General features: G+C 36.1%; 3 protein-coding genes across 13 annotated transcripts; all 3 read left to right on the top strand.

Annotated features, from left to right (window-relative positions):
* The first annotated feature begins 603 nt into the window (after window positions 1-603).
* On the top strand, window positions 604-9,040 carry LOC126609343 (COP9 signalosome complex subunit 6a-like). The gene is made up of 8 exons (XM_050277278.1): window positions 604-625; window positions 993-1,054; window positions 1,165-1,243; window positions 1,358-1,450; window positions 1,583-1,683; window positions 2,153-2,162; window positions 8,047-8,092; window positions 8,751-9,040. Exons 1-8 carry the CDS (start codon window positions 604-606, stop codon window positions 8,830-8,832), a joined length of 495 nt encoding a protein of 164 aa, XP_050133235.1. The 3' UTR covers window positions 8,833-9,040.
* Window positions 9,041-9,891: 851 nt separating this feature from the next.
* LOC126607385 (putative disease resistance protein RGA3) lies at window positions 9,892-27,212 on the top strand. 6 transcript variants are annotated; one of them, XM_050274941.1, is made up of 4 exons: window positions 9,892-12,364; window positions 26,079-26,567; window positions 26,690-26,735; window positions 26,846-27,212. In XM_050274941.1, the coding sequence occupies exons 1-4, from the start codon at window positions 10,008-10,010 to the stop codon at window positions 26,852-26,854; spliced, it is 2,901 nt and encodes a 966-aa protein (XP_050130898.1). In that variant the 5' UTR covers window positions 9,892-10,007; the 3' UTR covers window positions 26,855-27,212. The 6 variants fall into 6 exon arrangements, 4 of the variants coding, with proteins under 4 accessions (XP_050130898.1, XP_050130900.1, XP_050130901.1 ...); XR_007617573.1 differs by lacking the exons at window positions 26,079-26,567; window positions 26,690-26,735; window positions 26,846-27,212 and adding exons at window positions 12,949-13,023; window positions 13,107-13,491 and having other exon boundaries at window positions 9,894-12,853; XR_007617572.1 differs by lacking the exons at window positions 26,079-26,567; window positions 26,690-26,735; window positions 26,846-27,212 and adding exons at window positions 12,949-13,023; window positions 13,134-13,491 and having other exon boundaries at window positions 9,894-12,853.
* Window positions 14,081-22,536, top strand: LOC126607387 (COP9 signalosome complex subunit 6a-like). 6 transcript variants are annotated; one of them, XM_050274950.1, is made up of 12 exons: window positions 17,731-18,068; window positions 18,177-18,329; window positions 18,502-18,654; window positions 18,825-18,943; window positions 19,145-19,429; window positions 19,521-19,614; window positions 20,360-20,421; window positions 20,523-20,601; window positions 20,716-20,808; window positions 20,940-21,040; window positions 21,549-21,604; window positions 22,273-22,536. In XM_050274950.1, exons 5-12 carry the CDS (start codon window positions 19,418-19,420, stop codon window positions 22,352-22,354), a joined length of 579 nt encoding a protein of 192 aa, XP_050130907.1. In that variant the 5' UTR covers window positions 17,731-18,068; window positions 18,177-18,329; window positions 18,502-18,654; window positions 18,825-18,943; window positions 19,145-19,417; the 3' UTR covers window positions 22,355-22,536. The 6 variants fall into 6 exon arrangements, with proteins under 6 accessions (XP_050130908.1, XP_050130905.1, XP_050130907.1 ...); XM_050274949.1 differs by having other exon boundaries at window positions 19,368-19,429; XM_050274951.1 differs by lacking the exon at window positions 17,731-18,068 and adding an exon at window positions 14,081-14,526 and having other exon boundaries at window positions 18,825-19,429.

Raw genomic sequence — 27,212 nt, forward strand, 5'->3', positions numbered from 1 at the left:
CATTCAAGATAGAATGTATACAAACATGCAATCCGTCTTTGGCATTCCGATCAAATGTAAACATGCATGACTCATTATATTTTGTGAAAACCTTTGGAAAACCATCAAACCCGTAAGACGTGACATTCGTCCTAAGTGAAATTATAATTATTAATCACAATGAGCATCCATCAATTTATGGGTGGCATTCCAAGAAATTGCATCTAATTACTTATCTAAACATCCTAATAATAATCAAGCATCAAGATATAGAGATAGTTTAAACACAGTGATTAACAATTCAAAATATGCATACATAATTAAAATCAAAGGAAGTACTATTAAGAAGAAAAGATTAAAAACACCTTGTATGAAAAATAGATTAGTTATGCATATTCATAATTAAAATCATATGAAATACTATTAAGAAGAAAAAATAAATAAAAACACTTTGTATGGAAAAGTCTGCAAATCTCCATGAACTCTAGCCAAATTATCTCTCCAAAATTGTATAGAGAAAACCTCAATGTCCGGCCACTTTATTTATATTACTACAAATTAAAATCCTTCATAAAAAAAGGTCACTACCCCAAGTGCCTATGTTATGAATACAATCATTTATTTATGGCCAAACAGAATGAGCACGGTATATGATGCACAAGTTTATTTGTCCTTTGTATAATTGATTTTCAGAATGACAAGCTATATGATGTGATTTTTTAGGGCGCAAAGTATAAGTTATCTGTTTTATAGGTTAAATTAATTAATTTAATATAACTAAACTTTGTTGGGAAAAATTTTGGCTACTTAATATTATAAAAGACAAGGAATAGTTCCTCAAAAGGTTCCATGATCGGAGGACGAACCTTCATGTTTTTTATTGAAACAATTAATATTATAAATTATTCTTTAAAGATCGTTTTTGTCAAAAATTAATTAAAACTAGTAGAGAACACATATTTTGTATATGTGAACAATTTCTTTTAATAAGTACATTTTTTTCTATACTGTAGAGATGCATGTCATTGATGGGATTCCACAGCTAATCTTTGTCAGCTCAAGCTATACCATTGAGGTTAGGCTTATTCATTATTTTCTACTCTAAAGTTATTCATTATTATCAACCAGGGTTTACTGAGACGATTTTGTTCTTATTTTTTGTGTATGTGTTTGTGTGTTTCAAAGACGGTGGAAGCTGAGCGCATTTCAGTTGATCATGTTGCCCATCTTAAACCATCTGATGGAGGTTCAGCAGCAACTCAATGTGAGTCCTCAGTTGATCATGTTGCTCATCTCACAGCGGTTCTTCCCCACAAAAGATAACTGGACGTACTCATCTATTTCTGGTACAAACTAATACAACATGGGTTGTGTGCAGTGGCTGCTCATCTTACAGGAATCCACAGTGCTATCAAGATGCTAAATAGCAGAATTAGAGTGCTTCATCACTATCTTCTTGCTATGCAGAAAGGTACGCACATACTTTTAGTATAAGTACAAGTACTTGCTTTTGTGTTGGCGCTTTGTGTATACATACTGCTGGGAGCCATGTTTTAGAAAGGTCCAGAACTGATAATAATTGCTCTTGTTTCTCTACTAGCAGGTGACATACCTTGTGAAAATTCACTGCTACGACAAGTATCAAGTCTTTTGAGAAGGTTGCCTGCCATAGAATCGGGGAAATTTCAAGATGACTTTTTGATGGTGAGTGTTCCTCATTTCAATTGCGAATTCACTAGTAAAGGCATTTGTTATGCACTTAATTGTACTATTAGAGAGATAAACGTTAATTAAAAATGGGAAGATGGCATAATAATTTTGGATGGTGTTGGGAAAATGGTAGAAGATTTGGTCCTTCCCTTATCAGTTATATATGTTTCATCAGAATAAACTTGTTATATTATTTGTAAGAGCTGTATTCGGTAGAGCTCATTACTTATGCTTCATGGCTCAGAAAAGCTCTTAATTTAAGCTTCGTAGTTCCAATTATCAATTTTATCTTGTCGTTAATTTGGAATGGAAGATTTTGTGATCCATAACTGTAAGTAAGTAAGGCCTGTTTGTCGAGATTTTTTCCTCTCTTTTCACATAATGTATGATTGTGGATAGTGGCTGCTGATTAAGCTGACATCTTTATCCCGTGGATGCTGACCTCTTTTTTTATTTTTGGTAGGAATACAATGACACTTTGTGTTGGATTTATCCAATATAAATCAACCTTAAGTGGTCTACTCTATGTAATAGGAATGTAATATTGGAGAATAATGTTAATTGTGATTTGATCTCTTAAAGATATCAATCCTATATAAGGTGTCTTATATTGGAAATAGGATTGATAGAATCCTTAATTGAATATGATTATGATATTTTACTTGAGAGCCAAGAAAGGAGAGTTTTAGTTTTCCCTTATGGACGGAATCTAAGACTTTTTGGCTAGTATATAAACACCGGTCCCTGCTAACCCTAGACACGACAACTAATGTTTCCCATAGAGCATTGTCATAAAGCTAGGAGTTTACAGAAGAGTTGGTGTTTCCGTTTGTCACGGCAAACATAAAGATTGGAGTTTTATCGATCACGTCTTGCTTGCATGGCTGCTGCATCTTAGATAACTACCATTGAAATCAGGTCAGTCACTCCTTCGTTTGTGTTTTAATTGTATAACCTTATAAGGCTAACAATTGGTATCAGAGCCACTGGTTATATAATTAAAACCTATTAGGTTTAATGTTGGATTATATAATATTATCTTGAACTACGCTTATAGGTGCTTTTGATCAAGCATGAATTAAATTATGGAATTGAAGCATAGAATTTATATAATATTCTTATAGTATTGAAGCATGAAATTTATTCGTGACCTCAACGAGAGCGTAGTCTATCAGCTCGCACAAACTACAAATGAAAGGGGTTGGTTGATTCATGTCAAAGAAGGAAATGGGGCAACAATAAAACTCGGATGTTACATCCGCTCTCTCAACTTGTTGTAGGACGATTGGGCCCGAGTCTTTCCCAAAGATAAAGGTATTCAACCTATTGGAATTTTGAGTGTTTTTGGAGTGTATAGCATCGACCAGGGTTGTTGGGGTACTAGGGGTTATGATAAGGTCGACTTGTGCTTAAATCTCGATTTATTCCCTGCGTCATGGTGTATGTTTAATTGGTCATGAAACATTACACCGTGGAACATTGAGTTTTGACCCTAAAAAGGGCATAAAAGTTCCTAAGCTGGATCATGAATTATGAAGACGTTAATCCTATAATCATATAGGAACGTAAAGAAGCATATATGTAAGGCTTGGTATTATATTATGTATTTTACAGTGGAAATCATGGCGCTAAGAAGAATAACAGTTTTGTTCTATTTCAATCTTCATGCTAGTGTTTTGGTTGAATTGATTTACCATGTGCCACTGATGATCTCAATTTTTGTAAGCATGCTATATTTGTTCTGACCTCACTGAAGAGGTCCCTCCGATTAGCAAGCAGAACGAAGTCATCTACCAAAGCAAAATGGTTTGTTTCATTGACTTTTAATTTCCATGATGGTTTATGGTATTTTGGTTGATATATATTCAGGTTGATCCCTGAAAGCTTAAATTGGTAATCAGATAAAGATATAATTGCATGAGTGATGTGCTAATTATTGAGCATGTAAATACATTGATTACCATGTATCGGTTAAGTATGTCATGAATATGGATCCAATTTTATATATTTTCCATGAATTATATTCTATATGAATTGCTATGGGTGATACGCTAATGTGACAAGAAACAATTGCATAAGTGCCAGCAATTGTTTGATCAAGCAAGTATACATAATTTTCTAAAGCCAATTATGTATCTACAGTTCGCATAGCATGTATATGTATTTACATTCGTTCTAACCTTGCATTGAAGAATTTCTTAAGATCCCTCAGTCGAACAAGCCCAATGAAGAGGTTCGTATTACATCGGTTATGAAATTCTAGTATGATCTTTCTTTTTGGTCTTCATGATAAATTATATAAGGAATGGTTATGTTGGATTCATGAAGTGTTATATTGTTCCTACAAAATCCAACCATGTCGTGACATCTTTCTGATTGTAGGAGACGAAATTAGTCATATCCTATAATTTATCAATACTATTCGGATATATTGTGCCTATGATTGTGATAACATATATTAAAGTTATGTTTCAGGGATGCATATGTTAAGTTCTCCGCATATCAACTTTATACATGCTTGTCAATGAATATAAAGTATTTCTTATACATGAAGGTAATTTAATATAAATTTTGGCAACATAATTAAGCAAATGGCGTGTTGGTTCAAGCATGTATGGGATGATGCAATTTTAAACATTGTCGTGAGCTTGGAATGTGATGCATTATAATTTTTGGTTAATCATGTGATTATACATATGTTTATAAAGAAGTAGTGAACATATGAAGGCATGAGGTATGTATTTCATTCAAAGTATGTGACTAAATTGATAAGCATGAATTTTCAAACATGTATTATTGTTTGTGGTTTTTCCTATGCCTACAGAATTTAAACAGTGCTTTAATTAGTAAATTTTTATGTGCCATAAGGGGAGAAGAAAAAGAAACTTTTCAAGGCTAATATAGGGCATATATTGGAGATATTTTCTATGGAAGAAAATAATTTTGGTTGTTCCTTTTATTTAATTTGGTATTTACAAAGCTAATGCATGATTTTAATGCTCTATGTTTAGTAGTTTTGTACTACGGAAAGAAATATATAAAAGGAAAGGAACCCGTTTGATTTGAGTGATTTAGCTTTTAAATTAAAGGAATGTATTGTTCTTTCCCATTACATAAAGTATTTCTATTAAGTAATTGACTCCATAATGATAAGTATTGACATTCTTGTGGTGGAATAAAACTTGTTCTATATGTGATTAATCTCTTTCAAGTATGCTGTCAGGTTTTTGAGATTAATTTAATGTCAAAGGGAGTCATGAAGGAATTAGTGCCATTTGTTGGCAAAAATTCAAAGCTCGAATCAGGTTATCATAATTTTGTCACTTACAGTTAATTAATCCATGTGACTTCTTGTATTGTTTCAGGGCGGAGTTTACCAATGCCTTTTCAACTAAGCAAGATGCAACGGCTTAGTTTGCAATGGGACTATGTTTTTGAGTTACTTCGGTCAACTTTGCATCTTAATTAGAATAAAAGGGATAATCTTCTTGCCTACAGGTGTGGATTACTTCTTTTAGTTTAATTAAGATGGCATAGTATGGGTTTTATTTCACAGAAGTTGTGAAAACCTTCATCTTGCCTACAGGTGTTGAAGTTTTTCATGAAGGAACTTTTGTGACATAAAATCTAGTACTAGAAACTAGTTAATTTTCTTGCCTACAGGTGTAAATTAATTTAGTTTCATGAAGTTTATTGGGATAAAGTTCCATGTCATTAGTGACAAATATTTCCACAATGAGCCCCATAAAAGGTTGTGGTTTGAAGGCATGGAAATCGGTTGCATCGTGATGTATTTTGTATCACTTTATGAGACTTGTTGATGCAAAGTATTGGACCCATGGAGGTTAATCAAGGATTGCTAAGGTACGCATTGTTTAAGTCTTATGCTTGAAAATCTTTTCAATTTGAACTATGATGTCGGTTTAGAGGATGAAATTTGACTACTAAAGTTTCCTTTGGACATCGAAATTGAAATGATATGAAATTGAATTTGTTATGGAAGCATAAATTCATGATAGAAGCACATAATTGTTTCTGGCAGATTACGTGTCTTGATTTAAATCGGGTGAATGATATGTCTAATGGTCACCAAATGACCTGAATTTTGGATATGTTTAACATATAGATGTCTAATATGTGTCTGCAAATTTTCGTAATTTTATGCCATGTATGTTAATTATGGTGAATTTACTAGTAACCCATGCTCGTATAGACAGTTTTTACTGGCAGATTGTGATGTTTTTTGAGATGTGACTTTAGACTACTATTTTGACCCAAAATGGCTCTGTATTTCTATTTTATGAAGATTAGTATGTCTATTTTGATCAGTATAAATTTGGTAGCAATCAAGCTTGTAAATTAATTATGATAAATTCTAAAGTAAGTGTAACTCATTGCTGAAATTCTGTTTGACAACTTTATGTTGGTTGTGATGTCTATTTTATTATGTCTAATATATAAAGACATTTTCTTTAGGTACATCTTTGAAAGAATATATTAACGAGTGTTTGCCCAAGTGGGAGAATTAGTGAACGAAAATTGGGCTTCACACTCATTAACTTATTTGCAAGCATAAACTCTGATAACTTAGTGGGAGTTGTTCTAAAATTTTGAGCACTAAGTGAACTTGCATGAATCTATTAAAGCATTATTCTATCTTCCATGAATTTGTGTTACTTAAATGTCTATAATATGTTTAAGTTGCACAAATGGATACTTGGTATATGCGTACATTTTCTATTACTTGCAATCATTTAGATTTCTCGATTGATCATATTGTTTTGGGGCTCATAAGGACTTAGCATAAATGTGGACTTATTAATACATATAAGATGGTTGTTGGATGCACATTTTTTGTGTAAACAGCAGTGAATGCTTTCATGCTTAGTTATACCTTTTATTGAGGTAATATGCATTCATTGACTAAGTAAGGCTATTCCCAAAGGCAGTATGATTTAAGTGACTTTTGATTTGCAAATTAAGTAACGATGTTGCAGATCAGTGGGAGTTTGAGTTTCGTGTTAGTAATGCCTTACATTTGCAGATGACCTATAAAGTATGTATAGAATCCATGTATTTATATTAATCTCCAGTTGGATTCATTAAGTCACATTTTTCGTGTGCCAGTCAATCATCTGATGAAATATATATCAGATTTCAAGTTGTTATCAAATTGCATATTAAATGTCATGGCATGGTTTGTGCACTACCTCAGTTGTGAGGATTTCCATCTTGCCCGCAGGTGTTGGAAATCACTATGAAAGTAACTGGTATGGTGCATAGATTAGTGTCAAAAACATATTAATTCATCTTGCTCACAAGTGTTGAATTAATTTGTTTTATGAAGTTTTTGGGATATTTTACTTGGACATGTGCCTATTTGGTATTTTCAGTTGTGTCCGTTGGCTACAAACATCGTTTGTATTATTATTGATCTAATGAAAGTGATGCATGATTGTTTTGGAGATGTATTCACACCTGCAGGTTATGGTGGTTTCATTAGATGAAGGATATCTGCATTGGCAGATTTAAGGCTTCGAAGAAGCATAAAGTGTAACTTGTGAGTTACAATAAGGTGGACCTGAGATGATATAAAGTAAGACATTTTGATTAATTTAAAGTTTAGTTTAAAGTTTCATCTCTTGATCATAATTTGTGTTTCATGTGAATGAGGATCTTAGCATGTGTGATTATGAAGGTTCTGGGTTGTGTCAATCCTACAACCTTGTTAGTTCCATGTTAAGAAATGCATTTGACATAAGCTGCATTAAGGACGAGATGTAATCACTGTTACATGGCCACTAAAGTGACATTAGTCTCCAATCTCAAGTATAAACGTGAATATTACATTTTGTAGACCAAGTGGGAGAATGTTGGATTTATCCAATATAAATCAACCTTAAGTGGTCTACTCTATGTAATAGGAATGTAATATTGGAGAATAATGTTAATTGTGATTTGATCTCTTAAAGATATCAATCCTATATAAGGTGTCTTATATTGGAAATAGGATTGATAGAATCCTTAATTGAATATGATTATGATATTTTACTTGAGAGCCAAGAAAGGAGAGTTTTAGTTTTCCCTTATGGACGGAATCTAAGACTTTTTGGCTAGTATATAAACACCGGTCCCTGCTAACCCTAGACACGACAACTAATGTTTCCCATAGAGCATTGTCATAAAGCTAGGAGTTTACAGAATAGTTGGTGTTTCCGTTTGTCACGGCAAACATAAAGATTGGAGTTTTATCGATCACGTCTTGCTTGCATGGCTGCTGCATCTTAGATAACTACCATTGAAATCAGGTCAGTCACTCATTCGTTTGTGTTTTAATTGTATAACCTTATAAGGCTAACACTTTGTTGATTACATATTTGGCTGTTCTGACCAACTGCTCAAGGTATGAGATGTGGCATATCTTGCACTAATATGTTTTCTTTCCATGTGATTCTTATGAACTGAATTAAACTTTTCAATGTCCATCGTTTTATTACAAAGGAAGTCCTGTAAAAAAGTTGTTGCAGCAAAAAGATAAACAATAGAATGTAAACATAAACTTTTCCAGATCAATGACTTTCATGTGAAGATCAAATGGGGGATCCGTCAGAGCAGCTTAGGCACATGGGTTTGATACCCATGTATTCTCCTGTTTGAAACCCGAGGCTACCTATCTAGAAATTGCTAGTATTTCCTGCCCTGAACGATTTTAGGGTTCGGGGTGGGGGTGATTTTACTGTCTTTTTTCAGTTGATGTGTGGTAACGAATTTTGTTCCTACGCCTAGAATAAAGTTGTTTATAATACGGGTGTTGTCGTAAGTTGAATTTACGAATTACATTCACAGTTAAGATCATAATCCAAACCTCTGTGTGATACTAATGCACTCACCAAGTTTGCGTAGCTCTGTACCGCAGCGTGCGTATATTTTTGTTGGGGTAAAACAGTAGAGTAGTTGAATGTGGCATTGTATCAAAATTTCAATGATACTAAAGAAGTTCGTAGCTGAATATGACAATTGTATTCTCATTTCCTTATCGTTTATTTCTTTTTTTTTCTCAGTACAACGAATGAGCTAGTCGACAAGTTCAACACCGCATATGATAGGCACAGTCGAAGAGGTGGACGGACTGCTTATTTCTGAAAGTTTCTTTGACATATTTTTGGGTGCTTCTGGTTTCGTTTGACTGCATAGAGGCGTAGAAATTGAAGTCTTAATGAGACCTACACCATTCGGAATGGAATATAAATTTCAGTCACCCCAACTGTCAATGCCCATTATTGTTTCGTTTTGGGTTGTAGTTTTTAAAGGGTAATATATGAGTCGTTTGATAATCATTTTGTTTTTGTTATTTATTATTTATTATTATTTTCTGCTATAGATTGATGGAATTGGAGAAAGATTGATGGAAGTGGTGGGAGGACGAGAGGGAAGTGATGGAGAATGTACTAAATAAAAACTCGAAAGTAAAAGCCACTCTAATTAAATTAGGGTTAGGATCGGGGAGCCTATTTTTTTGACATACATTCTGATTCACTTTCTTAGAGCCCAATTTATAATTTTTTTTTCTACGATCCAAATCATTTATATTTCAATTCAACATTTATTGAAATACAAAAATCATTTTTCGTTCAGTTTAACGGCCATTTTTATTGGCTGAAAAATTATTAAAAAACGGCCCTTCTTTTTTCTGAAAGCTCAAAAATATCAAAGGAAAAAAAAACACCAAATCGAAGGAGACCAGTTCCGCGGAGAAGTGAACTAATCACGGTACAAGGTTAATTAGGCTCTTAAGGAAATGAGCTTGCTTGCTAACAGAGGCACGAATGCCAATCGAACAAACAGCCACCCAAACGAAAGGCATAATTCCATGTAGGAAGTCGATGTTCACACAAGAAAGATATTCAGATTCTGTAACATGGTTAATTATGCTCTAAGGACATGAGCTTGCTTGTTGACAGTAGCAATAATAAATTCACTCATAAAAGTTGCTGTTATTCCTTTCTCTCCACGGAAAGTAAATCGCAGAAGAGGGAGACGTGTATAGAGAGAAAAGAGAGGTGCTTAGGCCTCTATCTTTCACGTTCGTCTTTTTTTTTTTCTTTGGTACCGTATTCCCGTCTTCGTTTCGGTAATTCACTCAAAGAATCTTGCTTTACAGGTGTGTATATATATGTATTGTCTATATAAACTAGGTAGAAGAAAAGCAATAGCACACAACGACATCCTGCGTTTCTCTAATTCCTATACACTTTCCTTTTTCCAACTATTCTCTTTTTATCCTCTGTCAACCAATTTCTAAGTTCCTTACCCTAAAAATGGCCGATGCCCTTATCTCCACACTACTAGAAAAGTTAGCTTCAACGGCTTATGAATACGTAGCCGAAGAGGTGAAACTTGTTTTGAATGTTAAGAAAGAAGTTGAAGAATGTTCTCGCAATCTAAAAGCAATTCGGGCTGTGCTTGAGGATGCAGAGCAAAGGCAAGTGAAAGAGGCCAACGTGAGAGACTGGTTGGATAATCTCAAGGAAATATCCTTCGACATGGTAGATGTGCTGGATGACTGGAACGGTGAGATTTTGAGGCAACAAGTGGAGAAGCAAGAAAGGGAAGGCACAAGTGCTGTTGTTGCTAAGAAAAAGGTATGTTTCCCTGTTGTCCCCCGTTGCTTTTGTTGTGGTCATGTTGGGCGGGTAATTCCTCGTCATAAAATCGCTCAAGAGATTAAGGATCTGAATGAGAGGTTAACTGCGATCTATAAGCAAAGAAAAATGTATAATTTTCAACTTATAGATAAAGGCATTCAAAAACCTCAAACCTCGTCTTTTGTCGATGTATCTGAGATATTTGGCCGAGAAACAGAAAAGGATAGTTTGGTAAGGAAGTTAGTGCGTGACGAAGAAGGGAGGGGGCTCCTCATCATTCCTATTGTAGGGATGGGAGGAATGGGGAAGACAACTTTAGCCCAACTAGCCTATAATGATGCCAATGTGAATGCCCATTTTAAAAAGAAAATATGGATTTGTGTGTCAGAGCCTTTTGATGTCATGAAGATTGCAAAAAAGATTATTGGTGATGAGTCCATAGGTTCAAATGAGTTGGATACTGTCTTACACCGTATGTCTAGATCTATTGAGGAAGAAAAGTTTCTCCTAGTATTGAATGATGTGTGGACTGAAGACAGTACACAGTGGGACCAGTTAAAGGTACCACTGATGCGAAATAGTGCTGAAGGCAGTAGAATATTGGTCACCACAAGAAAAGAAAGGGTTGCTAGTATGATGAGATCAACCACTTTCACGATAAATCTTGGAGAGTTGGGTGAACAACATTGTTTGTCAATCTTCAATCACATGGCATTTTCTAATAGGGAAGCAGATGAGGATGGGGTGTTTGGAGATATTAGTAGGGAAATTGTAAAGAAGTGTAAGGGCTTGGCTCTTGTTGCAAAGACTTTGGGTAGTCTCATGCGCGATAAGAGAACAATGAAGGAATGGAAAGATGTTTTGAATAGTAAGATATGGGATTGGAACGAAGTGGAAGAAAAAGTTTTCCGACCACTACTTCTAAGTTATTATGATTTGATCCCTATAGATAGATGTTGCCTTTTATATTGTGGAATTTTTCCCAAAGATTACGAGTTAGAGAGGGATAAATTGATAAATCTTTGGATGGCACAAGATTATCTTGATTCGGAAGAGAATAAAGATAAGGGTATAATTGGCAACATTGTTTTTGATAACTTAGTTGCACGGTCGTTTTTCCAAGATTTTAAGAAAGATTATAGTGGTAAGATTATAGGTTGCAAAATGCATGATATTGTACATGACTTTGTGCACTTTCTCACCAAGAAGGAATGTTTGATTACGGAGGCTAATCAAGGTGCTAACAGTGAGATAGAGGTATTGGCCAGCAAGGTTCGCCATTTAACCTTAACATATGTTCCCGACGGTTCAAATTCACTTCCTACCTCATGTTACAATTGCAAAAAACTACGTACCCTCGCAGTTTTTTGGTCAAGATCATCACTGCGATGCATAGACGCAAGTTTAGTTTTGCAATTGAAATGTCTTAGGACATTAAATTTGATTGGTAATTCCATTAAAGAACTTCCAGGGGAGATTGGTCAATTGGTACATTTGAGGCATCTTGATTTGTCTGGGAATGAGCTTTTGGAGAAATTACCGGACTCTATTTGTAATTTATACAATTTGTATACCTTGGTCATTTGTTTTCGCCATTCACTTTCAAAATTGCCTCGTAACATGAGCAAGTTGATTAACTTAAGGCATCTTTATGTGGCAAACTATTTTGGTCTGGAGTACTTGCCAAAAGGGATAGGGAGATTAACAAGTTTGCAAACATTAGATGAGTGTCGTGTTTTTTTTGGTCGCAATGACGAAGCATTCAAATTTGGGGATCTGAGAACCTTGAACAACCTTCGGGGCAGTCTCAACATAACATTTAGGGGGTATTTGAATGATGTAAGCGAGGTTGTGGAACTACCATTGGTTGACAACAAACAAATTTTTAATCTCCGAATTGAATGTGATGTTGGGGGGTATGTGCGGTTTCTGCCCCATATGACTCCAAAGAGTAATCTTCAAATACTGAATGCCTTACAACCGCAAGAAGATCTGGAATCTTTAGGCATTTATGGGGTTGTGGCTCCCACCTGGCCGAAATGGTTGACGTGTTTAAACAGGTTGAGATTCCTTACTCTTGGTGATTGTAGAAATTGGGAAACTTTGCCTCCTCTTGGTAAATTGCCCTTCCTTGAAAGACTGGAGCTATTGTTTATGGGGCGTATAGAAAAGGTTGGTGGCGAATTTTTGGGACTAGAAGATGACCAAGCAGCATTCAAATCATCCTCCTCAGTATTCCCAAAACTGAAAGACCTCTGCTTTGAGCGGATATGGGCTTGGAAAAAGTGGGAAGGTGTGAGCGGGTGGACGAAAGAGGATTCTAAATTTCCTACAATCATGCCTTGTCTTTCTTCCTTGACTATTCAGGACTGTCCAGATCTAAAAACACTGCCAGACTTCCTCAGCAAAATACCACTTCAGAATCTTACCATCAAGTCTTGTTGGACACTTTACGATCGTTGCACAGAAGCCAGTGGAGAGGAGTGGCCTAAGATTTCTCACATCCAAAAAATCATCCGGTAATTGAGATCATCTATTTTATTTTATTTGATTTTTAGATATACATTTATGTATCGACTGTGGCTTAACATCATCATTTTTTGGGTTTATTTAGCCTCTAAATCTTCAATTATTAATTACTAATGGTGGCTCGCAAAGACATATTCTGTGTGTAATCCTATTTGAAAAGGTACTGTTCTGTGCATATTTGCTTCCCACAACTAAATTCATGTAATCTGTTGTGCGTTGCTATATTAGACTAACATATTTTAGTAAAAATATTTGTTCATATCGTTTCAGGGAATCTCGTGATGAAGCTAAAAGGGTGATCATGTAGAGACCACTGAAGTATGCCTCCCGAGGTCCCGGGCTGTTGCACTGTGTGAATTTTATTATTTGGATTCCATCGATTTCAGGGTTTCAATGTGAATTCACAATAATGTCTTTTTTTATTACAGTTATGCTGAAGTGGAAGTGACATTGTTGTTTTAATTTAAAAAAGAGTTTCAGTGTGGATTTGTTACATCTTGTATATACTGGTTGTTTGAGGTTTGTTTGTTATGATTGTTGTCATGATCAATATCGGACTTTATGTCCCCTTTGATAGATTGTACTTCCCTTTTTTTATTATAAATAAATCTACTATTGAGAATTTTAATGTGAATCTAACATTGTGGATGTTGAATGAGTTTTTCTTCATTATTGTTTAATTTCGTGATCGATAAATGTTAGTTTATATTCGTAGATTTGATCAAGTTTTTCCTTATAGTTTGGTTTCAATATTTAATACAAGTGTCATGTGAAACATGCCACAACTTGTCAAATGATAAGCAAATGACACATTTAGAGAGATAAAAATTGCTATTTCTCTTTGAGATGCTCTTATGAAACGAAAACCCGACAATATTCGAGTTTTTTAATAATATTAATAATTCGGAGTGATACTACATTACTCTATACCAAAGGTCAAAAAACACTGTTCAATAACAGCATTTGACGAATATGCATTTCAGTTGCTGCGCTTGCTTGGATATTTGTTTTGTTTATCAAAGTTCGGATTTCTTCCGTTAAAAGACTCAGAATCAAGTGATTCGGATCGTTAAAATTTAATCCAACTGTTATAATTATTATAATATTTAAAGAATTTCCTATTTGTAATCGTTTAACTCATATTCCAACGGTACAAATTACTAAATCCGGAGCTTTTAGGGCAGCAAAGTACTTCTTGGGTACTGTCTAGTCCAACACCCACTTCTTTTATTAATCATGTGACCAAACATATCCCTTCGTCTTTTCTCCAACGAATCTGCGCATCTTCCAACCATGGCAGCCATGGCTTGTCTTCTCCGGCGACACCAATGGCACAATTCCTTCCCTTCTCCGGCGTCCCAAACCTCTATTTCCTCTCTTCTACAATAACTGCGGCTCGTCCTCGGTGGTGGAGGACGGTGATTAATGAGGCCGAGTAAACCATTACTGACAAAGAAGCCTATGATGCGGCTGAATCGAATCGGAATTCGAGATCGTCGCGTCCTGGTGGTTGATGGTGGACCGAGGCCACACTTGAGGCTCCGAGCCATAATCCTTTCCGCCAACATCCGAGCTTTTCATGCACGAATCCGTTTCGGATTGGAAGAAAATCAAAAACCCAGAAAAAGTTGGGTTTCCGGGTGACTTCTCCGGCCGATTTCAGGTGGCTAATTTAGCGATTTACAGTTAATTTTGTGTGATGACATTGTGGTCATTTAGTCCATTAAATTCACACTTAATTTCCTCAGAAGCCGGAGATGCAACGTCGATGTCCATGGGAAACACCGAAACAGGGAGTCCGATTGGGGAAGTGCTTCAGCCAATTCAGGGAAACTGAGATCAGCAGAAGCACCTTTGAGGGCTACAGTTGCTGCATCATAAGCTGGATTTTCCATTTGAAGGTATGACCCTAGCCATAATTTCTTCCCTTTCTGCCGGATTTCCAACACCCAAAGTTGTAATCTTTCAATTTCCAACATGACTCTTCTGATCCCTCGTTTCCCTTCGCTACTCCTCTTTTTCGTTTTTTTATTTTATTTTATTTTATTTTTGGGTTTTATTGCCAAGAGTGATGTTGTAAATGGAAACATTGTCAGTGAGAAAGTATTCTTTCGTTTAACTTTATATACGATGCTCACTCTCTGTTTGATATGTTTCGTCTAATAAATTACTAGTTCCTGCAACTCTTATTTGTCTCATGAAATCATGGCCCCCAGTGAAATCTTTGTGCAATGAATTTTAGGGTCTCAATATTTGTATGTCAAGAGGCTTGCTAATTATTTTTCTGTTGGCTAGATATTCTACATCCATATCTTATGGAAAACTTGTGGGATTTGTACAGTTTTCTTGGTTTCTATTAGAAGCATTTATTGGGGTTTATCATTTGTCTGTGTTGTCTCTGAGTGTTAACTTTTCAAAGACGGTGGAAGCTGAGCGCATTTCAGTTGATCATGTTGCCCATCTTAAACCATCTGATGGAGGTTCAGCAGCAACTCCGTTCCGTTGCACTGCATCTTATTTCCTACAGCGACTCAGTTCATTTCAGTTGATCATGTTTCCCACAACTCCATCTTGTTCAGTTGCACTGCATTATCTTTTTGGTTAAATAAAATCGAACCACCAGGACGCCGATTCCTGGAATTTAGAACTAAATTCATATTGTTTCAGGGAGTCTAGTGATGAAGCTAAAAGGGTGATCGTGTAGAGACCATTAAAGTATGCCTTCCGAGGTCTGGGGGTCTGTATATTGCCTTGAACGCTTTGCTGTTGCACATGGAGAACTAATCTCCCCAGGAGGAATACCTATGCGTATATACATGTGTATATTATGACTCTGAATTTTACTATTTGGATTCCATCGATTTCAGAGTTGAATTCACAATAATGTCTTTTTTCATGATAACAATTTTTTGAGTGGGACTGGTATTGTTGTTTTAATTAAAAAAAACATAGTTTCAGTGTGAATTTGTTATATCTTGTATTGGTTGTTGGAGGTTTGTTCGTTATGGAACTAATATTGTCATGGGCAATGTTAGGCTTTATGTCCTCCTCGACATATTGTACTTTTCTTCTATTTTAATAAATCTACCTATTGAGAGTTTTATTGTAAATTTGACATTGTGGATGTATAATGACATTTTCTTCATTATTATTTAATTTCGTGATTGATAAATGTTAGTTTCTATTCATAGATTTAATCACGTTTTATATAGTTTGGTTTCAATGTACAATAAAAGTCTCGTGTGAAACATGCAACAACTTCTCAATGGGTAAGCAAATGACATTTTTAGGGTGGGTTTGTTGCACCGATTATCTCGGATTAGACTAGCTTTAGAGATTAAGATGGACTACCTTAAATTAGATTAAGTTGAACCGACTTAGTACAGCGTTTAGTGTAGTATCAGACTAAGAACTAAAATGCCTCCCGAGGTCTGGGATCTTGTCGCGTCCTGGTGGTTGATGGTGGACCGAGGCCACACTGCCAGACTTCCTCTGCAACATACCACTTCAGAATCTTTACATCTTTGGATGTCCGAAACTTATCCCTCGTTGCACAAAAGCCAGAGGAGAGGAGTGGCCTATGATTTCTCACATTCCAAACATCATCTGGTAATTGAGATCGTCTATTTTATTTTGTTTTACTTTTAGATATACATATGTGTATCGACTGTGGCTTAACATCATCATTTTTATGGTTTATTTGGTTTCTGAATCTTCAGAGCTTTTAGATATACATTTATGTATCGACTGTGGCTTAACATCATCATTTTTTGGGTTTATTTAGCCCCTAAATCTTCAGTGTGTAATCCTACTTGAAAAGGTACTGTTCTGTGCATATTTGCTTCCCACAACTAAATTCATGTAATCTGTTGTGCGTTGCTATATTAGACTAACATATTTTAGTAAAAATATTTGTTCATATCGTTTCAGGGAGTCTCTGGTGACGAAGCTAAAAGGGTGATCATGCAGAGACCACCAAAGTATGCCTCCCGAGGTCTCGGGCCGTTGCACTGTGTGAATTTTATTATTTGGATTCCATCGATTTGAGAGTTTAAATGTGAATTCATAATAATGTCTTTTTAATATAAAAAGAGTTTTAGTGTAGATTTGCTACATCTTGTATATATTGGTTGTTTGAGGTTTGTTTGTTATAATTGATGTCATGGTCAATGTCAGACTTTATGTTCTCTTTGATAGATTGTACTTTTAAAAAAAATAAAATAAATCTACTGCTGAGAATTTTAATGCGAATCTAACATTGTGGATGTTTAATGAGTTTTTCTTCATCATTGTTTAATTTCGTGATCGATAAATGTTAGTTTCTATTCGTAGATTTAGGGGGTGTATTCAATTGGGATTTTAAGGGATTTTAATTCTTTTAACGAATCTAGGAGTATTCAATCAAGATTTTAAGTGATTATCTGAAATTCTGAAATTCTAGGTGTATTCAATTATAATTTTAAAATAGTTTATTAAAATCCTTAGAAATCCAGGTGTATTCAATTAAGATTTTAAAGAAGTTTATAACATTCCAGGTGTATTCAATTATAAATTGATTTTAAAGAATTTGAGAAAGTTGAGGAATTAGAGGGAATTGAAGAGATTTCGTAGTGTATTTTAAGTATCCACAAATCTCACATCTTCCCATGAGATTTCGAGGGAATTGAATTAAAATTTTATTGAAATCTCTACAAATCAATTAAACTCCATAAAAATCCATGAATTTATAAATCAATTAAAATCTCTCACATTGTCAATTGAATACACCCCTTAATCAAGTTTTTCCAAATAGTTTGGCTAACTCTCTTTTACCCTTCTCAAAGGGTAAGCAAATGACACTTTTAGAGAGATAAAAATTGCTGACTCTCTTTGAGACGCTCTTATGAAACGGAAACCCGACAATTCCTTCCCTTCTCCGGCGTCCCAAGCCTCTATTCCCTCTCTTCTACAACAACTGCGGCTCGTCCACGGTGGTGGAGGACGGTGATTAATGAGGCCGAGTAAACCATTGCTGACAAAGAAGCCTATGATGCGGCTGAATCGAATCGGAATTCGAGATCGTCGCGCCCTGGTGGTTGATGGTGGACCGAGGCCACACTTGAGGCACCGAGCCATAATCCTTTCCGCCAACATCCCAGCTTGGCATGCACGAATCCGTTTCGGCTTGGAAGAAAATTTAAAACCCAGAAAAAGTTGGGTTTCCGGGTGAGTTCTCCGGCCGATTTCAGGTGGCGAATTTAGCGGTTTACAGTTAATTTTGTGTGATGACATTGTGGTGATTTAGTCTATTAAATTCACGCTCAATTTCCTCAGAAGCCGGAGATGCAACGTCGACGTCCATGGGAAACACCGAATCAGGGAGTCCGATTGGGGAAGTGCTTGAGCCAATTCAGGGAAACTGAGATCAGCAGAAGCACCTTTGAGGGCTACAGTTGCTGTATCATAAGCTGGATTTCCTATCTCAAGGTACGACCCTAGCCATAATTTCCAACACCCAAAGTTGTAATCTCTCAATTTCCAACCTGACTCTTCTGATCCCTCGTTTCCCTCCCCAACTCCTCTTTTTCGTTTTTTTTTTTTGGGTTTTATTCATTTATATGAATTTTATTATATTTTGATTTTTTTTGGGATAATTCAGAAGAACTGGATACAGTTTTGCGGAGGAACACAACTATTTTTGTGAAAAATGATTTGGAGGCATTCAACAGAAATGAGAGCCTCCAAAAGAGCTCACTGTTCATTGTGGCAGAGTCATATGGAGGCATATTTGCAGTCAATCTTAGACTTCGAGGTAATTAAATTAATTTAACCGATTTTTTGCATTTGACACCACTGCATCGGAGATGGTGTTGGGGTTTGAATAGCGTTCTTTTGTAATTTACAAGCACAATCTGCAATTTGTGAAAGTTACAAAATATCACTGCTCTGCTCCTGATAATCATTTTTAATGGGGGTTTTCAGGCAATTTAATTATGATTGCAAGGTTGATAGTTTTGCTTCATTGGTTGATGGAAAATATCACTGCTCTGCTCGACTATTCCTTTCAGAAGCAACTCCTGAATTTTAGGGTCTCAATATTTGTAAGTCAAGGGGCATGCTAATTATTTTTCTTTTGGCCAGATAGTCTACATTCATATCTTATGGAAAACTTGTGGGATTTGTACAGTTTTCTTGGTTCCTATTAGAAGCATTTATTGTGGTATATCATTTGTCTGTTTAAATTATTTGTTGTCTTCTGAGTGTTAACTTCTCTAAGACGGTGGAAGCTGATCGCATTTCAGTTGATCATGTTGCCCATCTTAAACCATCTGATGGAGGTTCATCAGCAACTCAGTTCCGTTGCACTGCATCTTGTTTCCTACAGCAACTCAGTTCATTTCAGTTGATCATGTTTCCTACAACTCCATCTTGTTCAGTTGCACTGCATTATGTTTTTGGTTAAATAAAATTGAACCACCAGGACGCCGATTCCTGGAATTTAGAACTAAATTCATATCGTTTCAGGGAGTCTAGTGATGAAGCTAAAGTGGTGATCGTGTAGAGACCATCAAAGTATGCCTTCCGAGGTCTGGAAGTCTCTATATTGACTTGAGCGCTTTGCTGTTGCACATGGAGTAGTTCTCCCCATGATAAGAATGCGTGTTTCCAATGTCGCAGCTGATGGATATCAAGGAAAGCCCTGTTTATGTTCTTCTCAACCCTATGATCAATGCTGCTCAAAAGGATCTCCCAATCACTATTTACGAAAGTGGTATGTTAGCTGCATTGTTATCTTGTTGTGTGTGTGAGCTTTTGTGGGCATTTCCAGTTAATTGTAAACCTATGCATTTCTAATTTTGTGAATTTGTATGCTATGTGGTATCATATCTACGGCTCAAGCACAAATTTGTATTTTTATCATGGCAGCATGTGCATGTAGTGCTTTCTCTTTCTTGTATATACCATGATTGCTTATTTTAGTTCGCTGGTTGGTGGTTATTTGCTTGAGATGTTGTATATTCGGCCACTTTTAATGTTTCTTAGGAAGCCATCCTTGAGAACTGTGGCAAACAAACTAAAAGTGCCCTGCTGCTGGTTCCAGTTCTTTCAATACTCTGTTGAACATAAGGCTGTCTAAAAGATAGTAGAAGGTTGTTTGAGCTTCTTAACAACCCCACATTGAAGGTGTTGTACCGCAGCGTTATCTGTTGTTTGCTGCCATTTTCTTAGTTTTAGTTAAGATTGTAGTGTTTCTTTTTTCCTTGCCTTCTACTGTACAATTAATAGTTCCTGCAACTTTTATTTGTATCATGAAATCATGGTGAAATCTGTTGTGCAATGACTTTTAGGGTCGCAATATTTGTAACTGCATTGGCTTGTGAATTATTTCTACTGGCCAGAGTCTTATGGAAAACTTGTGGGATTTGGACAGTTTTCTTGGTTCCTATTAGAATTGCGGTTTATCATTTATCTGTTTAAACTTTGTTGTCTTATGAGTGTTAACTTTACAACTGTAGAGATGCATGTCATTGATGGGATTCCACAGCTAATCTTTGTCAGCTCAAGCTATACCATTGAGGTTAGGCTTTTTCATTATTTTCTACTTTAAAGTTGTTTATTTTAATCAACCGGGGTTACTTTACTGAGACAATTTTGTTCTTTTGTGTGTGTGTTTCAAAGATGGTGGAAGCTGAGCGCATTTCAGTTGATCATGTTGCCCATCTTAAACCATCTGATGGAGGTTCAGCACCAACTCAATGTGAGTCCTCAGTTGATCATGTTGCTTATCACGCACCGGTTCTTCCCCCACAAAGATAACTGGACGTACTCATCTATTTCTGATACAAACTAATACAACCTGGGTTGTGTGCAGTGGCTGCTCATCTTACAGGAATCCACAGTGCTATCAAGATGCTGAATAGCAGAATTAGAGTGCTTCATCACTATCTTCTTGCTATGCGGAAAGGTACGCACATACTTTTAGTGTAAGTACAGTACTTGCTTTTGTGTTGGCGCTTTGTGTATACATACTGCTGGGAGCCATGTTTTAGAAAGGTTCAGAACTGATAATAATTGCTCTTGTTTCTCTACTTGCAGGTGATATACCTTGTGAAAATTCACTGCTAAGACAAGTATCAAGTCTTTTGAGAAGGTTGCCTGCCATAGAATCAGGGAAATTTCAAGATGATTTCTTGATGGTGAGCGTTCGTTTCAATTCCGAATTCACTAGTAGAGGCATTTGTTATGCACTTAATTGTACTATTAGAGAAATAAACATCAATTAAAAATGGGAAGATGGCATAATAATTTTGGATGGTGATGGGAAAATGGTAGAAGATTTGGTCCTTCCCTTCCCAGTTATATATGTTTCATCAGAATAAACTTGTTATATTATTCATGGTTCAGAAAAGCTCTTAATTTAAGCTTCATAGTTCCGATTATCAATTTTATTTTGTTGTTTACTTATGATTCATGGTTCTGAAAAGCTCTTAATTTAAGCTTCATAGTTCCGATTATCAATTTTATCTTGTTGTTTATTTGGATTGGAAGATTTTGTGATCCATAACTGTAAGTAAGGCCTCTTTGTCGAGATTTTTCCCTCTCTTTTCACATAATGTATGATTGTGGATAGTGGCTGCTGATTAAGCTGACATCTTTATCCCGTGAATCACTATTGTTGCTGACCTCCTTTTTTATTTTTGGTAGGAATACAATGACACTTTGTTGATTACATATTTGGCTGTGCTGACCAACTGCTCAAGGTACGAGATGTGGCATATCTTGCACTAATATGTTTTCCCTTGCATGTGATTCTTATAACTTAATTTAACTTTTCAATGTCCATTGTTTTATTACAAAGGAAGTCCTGTAAAAAAGTTGTTGCAGCAAAATGATAAACAATAGAATGTAAACATAAACTTTTCCACATCAATGACTTTGACGTGAAGGTCAAATGGGGGTTCAGTGAGAGCAGCTTAGGCACATGGGTTTGATACCCATGTAGTCTCCTGTTTGAAACCCGAGGCTACCTATCTAGAAATTGCTAGTATTTCCTGCCCTGAACGATTGTAGGGTTTGGGGGTGGGGGTGGGGATGATTTTACAATCTTTTTCAGTTGATGTGTGGTAACGAATTTTGTTCCTATGCCTAGAATAAAGTTGTTTATAATACGGGTGTTGTCGTAAGTTGAATTTACGAATTACATTCACAGTTAGGATCATAATCCAAACCTCTGTGTGATACTAATGCAATTACCAAGTTTGCTTGCTCTGTACTCTGCATCGTGCATATATTTTTGTTGGGGTAAAACAGTAGAGTAGTTGAATGTGGCATTTTGTATCCAAAATTCAATGATACTAAAGCTGTACGTAGCTGAATATGACAATTGTATTCTCATTTCCTTATCGTTTATTTATTTTTTTTTTCTCAGTACAACGAATGAGCTAGTCGACAAGTTCAACACCGCATATGATAGGCACAGTCGAAGAGGTGGACGGACTGCTTATTTCTGAAAGTTTCTTTGACAACTTTTTGGGTGCTGTTCGACTGCATAGAGGCGTAGAAATTGAAATCTTAATGAGACCTAGACCATTCGGAATGAAATATAAATTTCAGTCTCCCCAACTGTCAATGCGCATTATTCTTTCGTTTAAGGTTGTAGTTTTAAAAAAGTAATATATGAGCCGTTTGATAATCATTTTGTTTTTGTTATTTATTATTATTTTTTGATATAGATTGATGGAAGTGGAGAAAGATTGATGGAAGTGGTGGGGGGACGAGAGGGAAGTGATGGAGAATGTACTAAATAAAAACTCGAAAGTAAAAGCCACTCTAATTAAATTAGGGTAAGGATCGGGGAGCTTATTTTTTTGACATACATTCTAATACACTTTCTTAGAGCCCGTTTTATAATATTTTTTTGCGATCCAAATCATTTATATTTCAATTCATTGTTTATTGAAATACAAAAATTATTTTCCGCTCAGTTTAACAGCCATTATGATTGGCTGAAAAATCATTAAAAAGGGCCCTTCTTTTTTCTGAAAGTTCAAATATGATATCAAAGGAAAAAAAACATTACATCGAATGAGACCAGTTCCGCAGAGAAATGAACACCGCAAGCAACAATTAAAATAAACTAATGACCGTACAAATTCTCCACCCGAGAAGGACTAATTAACAAAGGCCCAAGAGCCACACAAAAAGAAGAGGCACAAACGAATGTCAATCGAACAAACAGCCACCCAAACGGAAGGCGTAAACCCATGTAGGAATTAGGAGCTCAATCTTCGTTCAAGAAAAGACATTCAGATTCTGCAACAAGGTTACTTGGCTCTAAGGAGATGAACTTGCTTGCTGACAAAGGCACGAATGCCAATCGAACAAACAACCACCCGAACGAAAGGAGTAATTCCATGTAGGAAGTCGATCTTCACTCAAGAAAGACATTCAGATTCTGTAACATGGTTAATTATGCTATAAGGAAATGAGCTTGCTTGCTGACAGTAGCAATAATAAATTCACTCATAAAAGTTGCTGTTACCTTTCTCTCCACGGAGAGTAAATCGCAGAAGAGGGAGACGTGTATAGAGAGAAAAGAGAAGTGCTTAGGCCTCTATCTTTCACATTCGTTTTTTTTTTCTTTGGTACCTTATTCCTGTCTTCGTTTTGGTAATTAACGCAAAGAATCTTGCTTTACAGAAAGCAAACGGGAAGACCTATGCGGTAATATATATATATATATATATATATATCCATTGTCTATATAAACTAGGTAGAAGAAAAACAATAGCACACAACCACATCCTGCATTTCTCTAATTCCTATACACTTTCCTTTTTCCAACTAATCTCTTTTCATCCTCAGCCAACCAATTTCTAAGTTCCGTACCCTAAAAATGGCTGATGCCCTTATCTCCACACTACTAGAAAAGTTAGCTTTAACGGCTTATGAATACGTAGCCGAAGAGGTGAAACTTGTTTTGAACGTTGAGAAAGAAGTTAAAGAATTTGCTCGCAATCTAAAAGCAATTCGGGCTGTGCTTGAGGATGCGGAGCAAAGGCAAGTGAAAGAGGCCAACGTGAGAGACTGGTTGGATAATCTCAAGGAAATATCCTACGACATGGTAGATGTGCTGGATGACTGGAACAGTGAGATTTTGAGGCAACAAGTTGAGAAGCAAGAAAGCGAAGGCACAAGTGCTGTTGTTGCTAAGAAAAAGGTATGTTTCCCTGTTGTCCCCCGTTGCTTTTGTTGTGGTCATGTTGGGCGGGTAATTCCTCGTCATAAAATCGCTCAAGAGATTAAGGATCTGAATGAGAGGTTAACTGCGATCTATAAGCAAAGAAAAATGTATAATTTTCAACTTATAGATAAAGGCATTCAAAAACCTCAAACCTCGTCTTTTGTCGATGTATCTGAGATATTTGGCCGAGAAACAGAAAAGGATAGTTTGGTAAGGAAGTTAGTGCGTGACGAAGAAGGGAGGGGGCTCCTCATCATTCCTATTGTAGGGATGGGAGGAATGGGGAAGACAACTTTAGCCCAACTAGCCTATAATGATGCCAATGTGAATGCCCATTTTAAAAAGAAAATATGGATTTGTGTGTCAGAGCCTTTTGATGTCATGAAGATTGCAAAAAAGATTATTGGTGATAAGTCCATAAGTTCAAATGAGTTGGATTATGTCTTACATCGTATGTCTAGATCTATTGAGGAAAAAAAGTTTCTCCTAGTATTGGATGATGTGTGGAATGAAGACAGTACACAGTGGGACCAGTTAAAGGTACCACTGATGCAAAATAGTGCTAAAGGCAGTATAATATTGGTCACCACAAGAAAACAAAGGGTTGCTAGTATGGTGAGATCAACCACTTTCACGATAAATCTTGGAGAGTTGAGTGAACAACATTGTTTGTCAATCTTCAAACACATGGCGTTTCCTAATGGGGAAGCAGATGAGTATGGGGTGTTTGGAGACATTAGTAGGGAAATTGTAAAGAAGTGTAAGGGCTTGCCTTTTGTTGCAAAGACTTTGGGTAGTCTCATGCGCCATAAGAGAACAATGAAGGAATGGAAAGATGTTTTGAATAGTAAGATATGGGATTGGAAAGAAGTGGAGGAAGAAGTTTTCCGACCATTGCTTCTAAGTTATTATGATTTGATCCCTGTAGATAGATGTTGCCTTTTATATTGTGGAATTTTTCCAAACGATTATGAGTTTGAGAGGGATAAATTGATAAATCTTTGGATGGCACAAGATTATCTTGATTCAGAATGGAATAAATATGAGGGCATAATTGGCAACATTGTTTTTGATAACTTAGTTGCACGGTCGTTTTTCCAAGATTTTGAGAAAGATGATGACAGTGGTAAGATTATAGGTTGCAAAATGCATGATATTGTACTTGACTTTGTGCACTTTCTCACCAAGAAGGAATGTTTGATTATAGAGGCTAATCAAGGTGCTAACAGTGAGATAGAGGTATTGGGTGGTAAGGTTCGCCATTTAACCTTAACTTCTTTTTCCGACGGTTCAGATTCACTTCCTACCTCATGTTACAATTGCAAAAAACTACGTACCCTTGCAGTTTTTAGCTCAGGATCATCACTGCCATACATAGATGCAAGTTTAGTTTTGCAATTGAAATGTCTTAGGACATTAAGTTTGATTGATAGTTCCATTAAAGAACTCCCAGAGGAGATTGTTCAATTTGTACATTTGAGGCATCTTGATTTGTCTCGCAATCCTTATTTGGAGAAATTACCGGACTCTATTTGTAGTTTATACAATTTGTATACCTTGGTCATTTGCTATTGCCCTTCACTTTCAAAATTGCCTCGTAACATGAGCAAGTTGATTAACTTAAGGCATCTTTATGTGGCATACTCTGTTGTTCTGGAGTACTTGCCAAAAGGGATAGGGAGGTTAAGAAGTTTGCAAACACTAGATGAGTGTATTCTTTTTTTTGGTTGCAATGACGAAGCATTCAAATTTGGGGATCTGAGAACCTTGAACAACCTTCAGGGCAGTCTCAGAATATTACTTACGGGGGATTTGAATGATGTAAGCGAGGTTGTGGAACTACCATTGGTTGACAAAAAACAAATTTTTAATCTCCAAATTTCGGAGGGTCTGGTCTCTCTGACTGCAGAGAGTAGTCTTCAAATACTGAATGCCTTACAACCGCAAGAAGATCTGGAATCTTTAGACATTAAAGGGGTTGTGGCTCCCACCTGGCCGAAATGGTTGACGAGTTTAAACATGTTGAGATTCCTTACTCTTGGTTATTGTACAAATTGGAAAACTTTGCCTCCTCTTGGTAAGTTGCCCTTCCTTGAAAGACTGAAGCTATCGGATACGTGGGACATAGAAAAGGTTGGTGGCGAATTTTTGGGACTAGAAGATGACCAAGCAGCATTCAAATCATCCTCCTCAATATTCCCAAAACTGAAAGACCTCTGCTTTGAGGGGATGTCGGCTTGGAAAGAGTGGGAAGGCGTGAGAGGGTGGAAGAAAGAGGATTCTGAATTTCCTACAATCATGCCTTTTCTTTCTTCCTTGACTATTGTGGACTGTTCAAGCCTAGAAACACTGCCAGACTTCCTCTACAAAATACCACTTCAGAATCTTACCATCAAGTATTGTCCGAAACTTACCGATCGTTGCACAGAAGCCAGTAGAAAGGAGTGGCCTAAGATTTCTCACATCCCAAACATCATCTGGTAATTGAGATCGTCTATTTTTATTTTATTTGATTTTTAGATATACATTTATGTATCTGTGGCTCAACATCATCGTTTTTTTGGTTTATTTGGCTTCTGAATCTTCAGTTATTGATTACTAGTGATGGCTCGCAAAGGCATCTTCTGTGTGTAATCCAATTTGAAAAGGTATTGTTCTGTGCATATTTGTTTCCTACAACTAAATTCATGTACTCTGTTGTGTGTTGCTATATTAGACTAACATATTTCAGTAAAAATATTTGTTCATATCGTTTCAGGGAGTCTAGTGATGAAGCTAAAAGGGTGATCATGTAGAGACCACCAAAGTATGTCTCCCGAGGTCTCGGGCTGTTGCATTGTGTGAATTTTATTATTTGGATTCCATCGATTTCAAGGTTTCAATGTGAATTCACAATAATGTCTTTTTTCATGATAGCTATGCTAGAGTGGAAGTGACATTGTTGTTTTAATTTAAAAAAGAGTTTCAGTGGCCTTTAAAAAAAAAAAAAAAAGAGTTTCAGTGCAGATTTGTTACATCTTGTATTGATTGTTTGAGGTTTGTTTGTTATGATTGCTGTCATGGTCAATGTCGGACTTTATGTCCCGTTTGACAGATTGTACTCTTTTATTTTTTTAATAAATCTA

This window comes from Malus sylvestris, chromosome 16 (assembly GCF_916048215.2).
Source record: "Malus sylvestris chromosome 16, drMalSylv7.2, whole genome shotgun sequence".
Taxonomy (NCBI): Eukaryota; Viridiplantae; Streptophyta; class Magnoliopsida; order Rosales; family Rosaceae; genus Malus; species Malus sylvestris.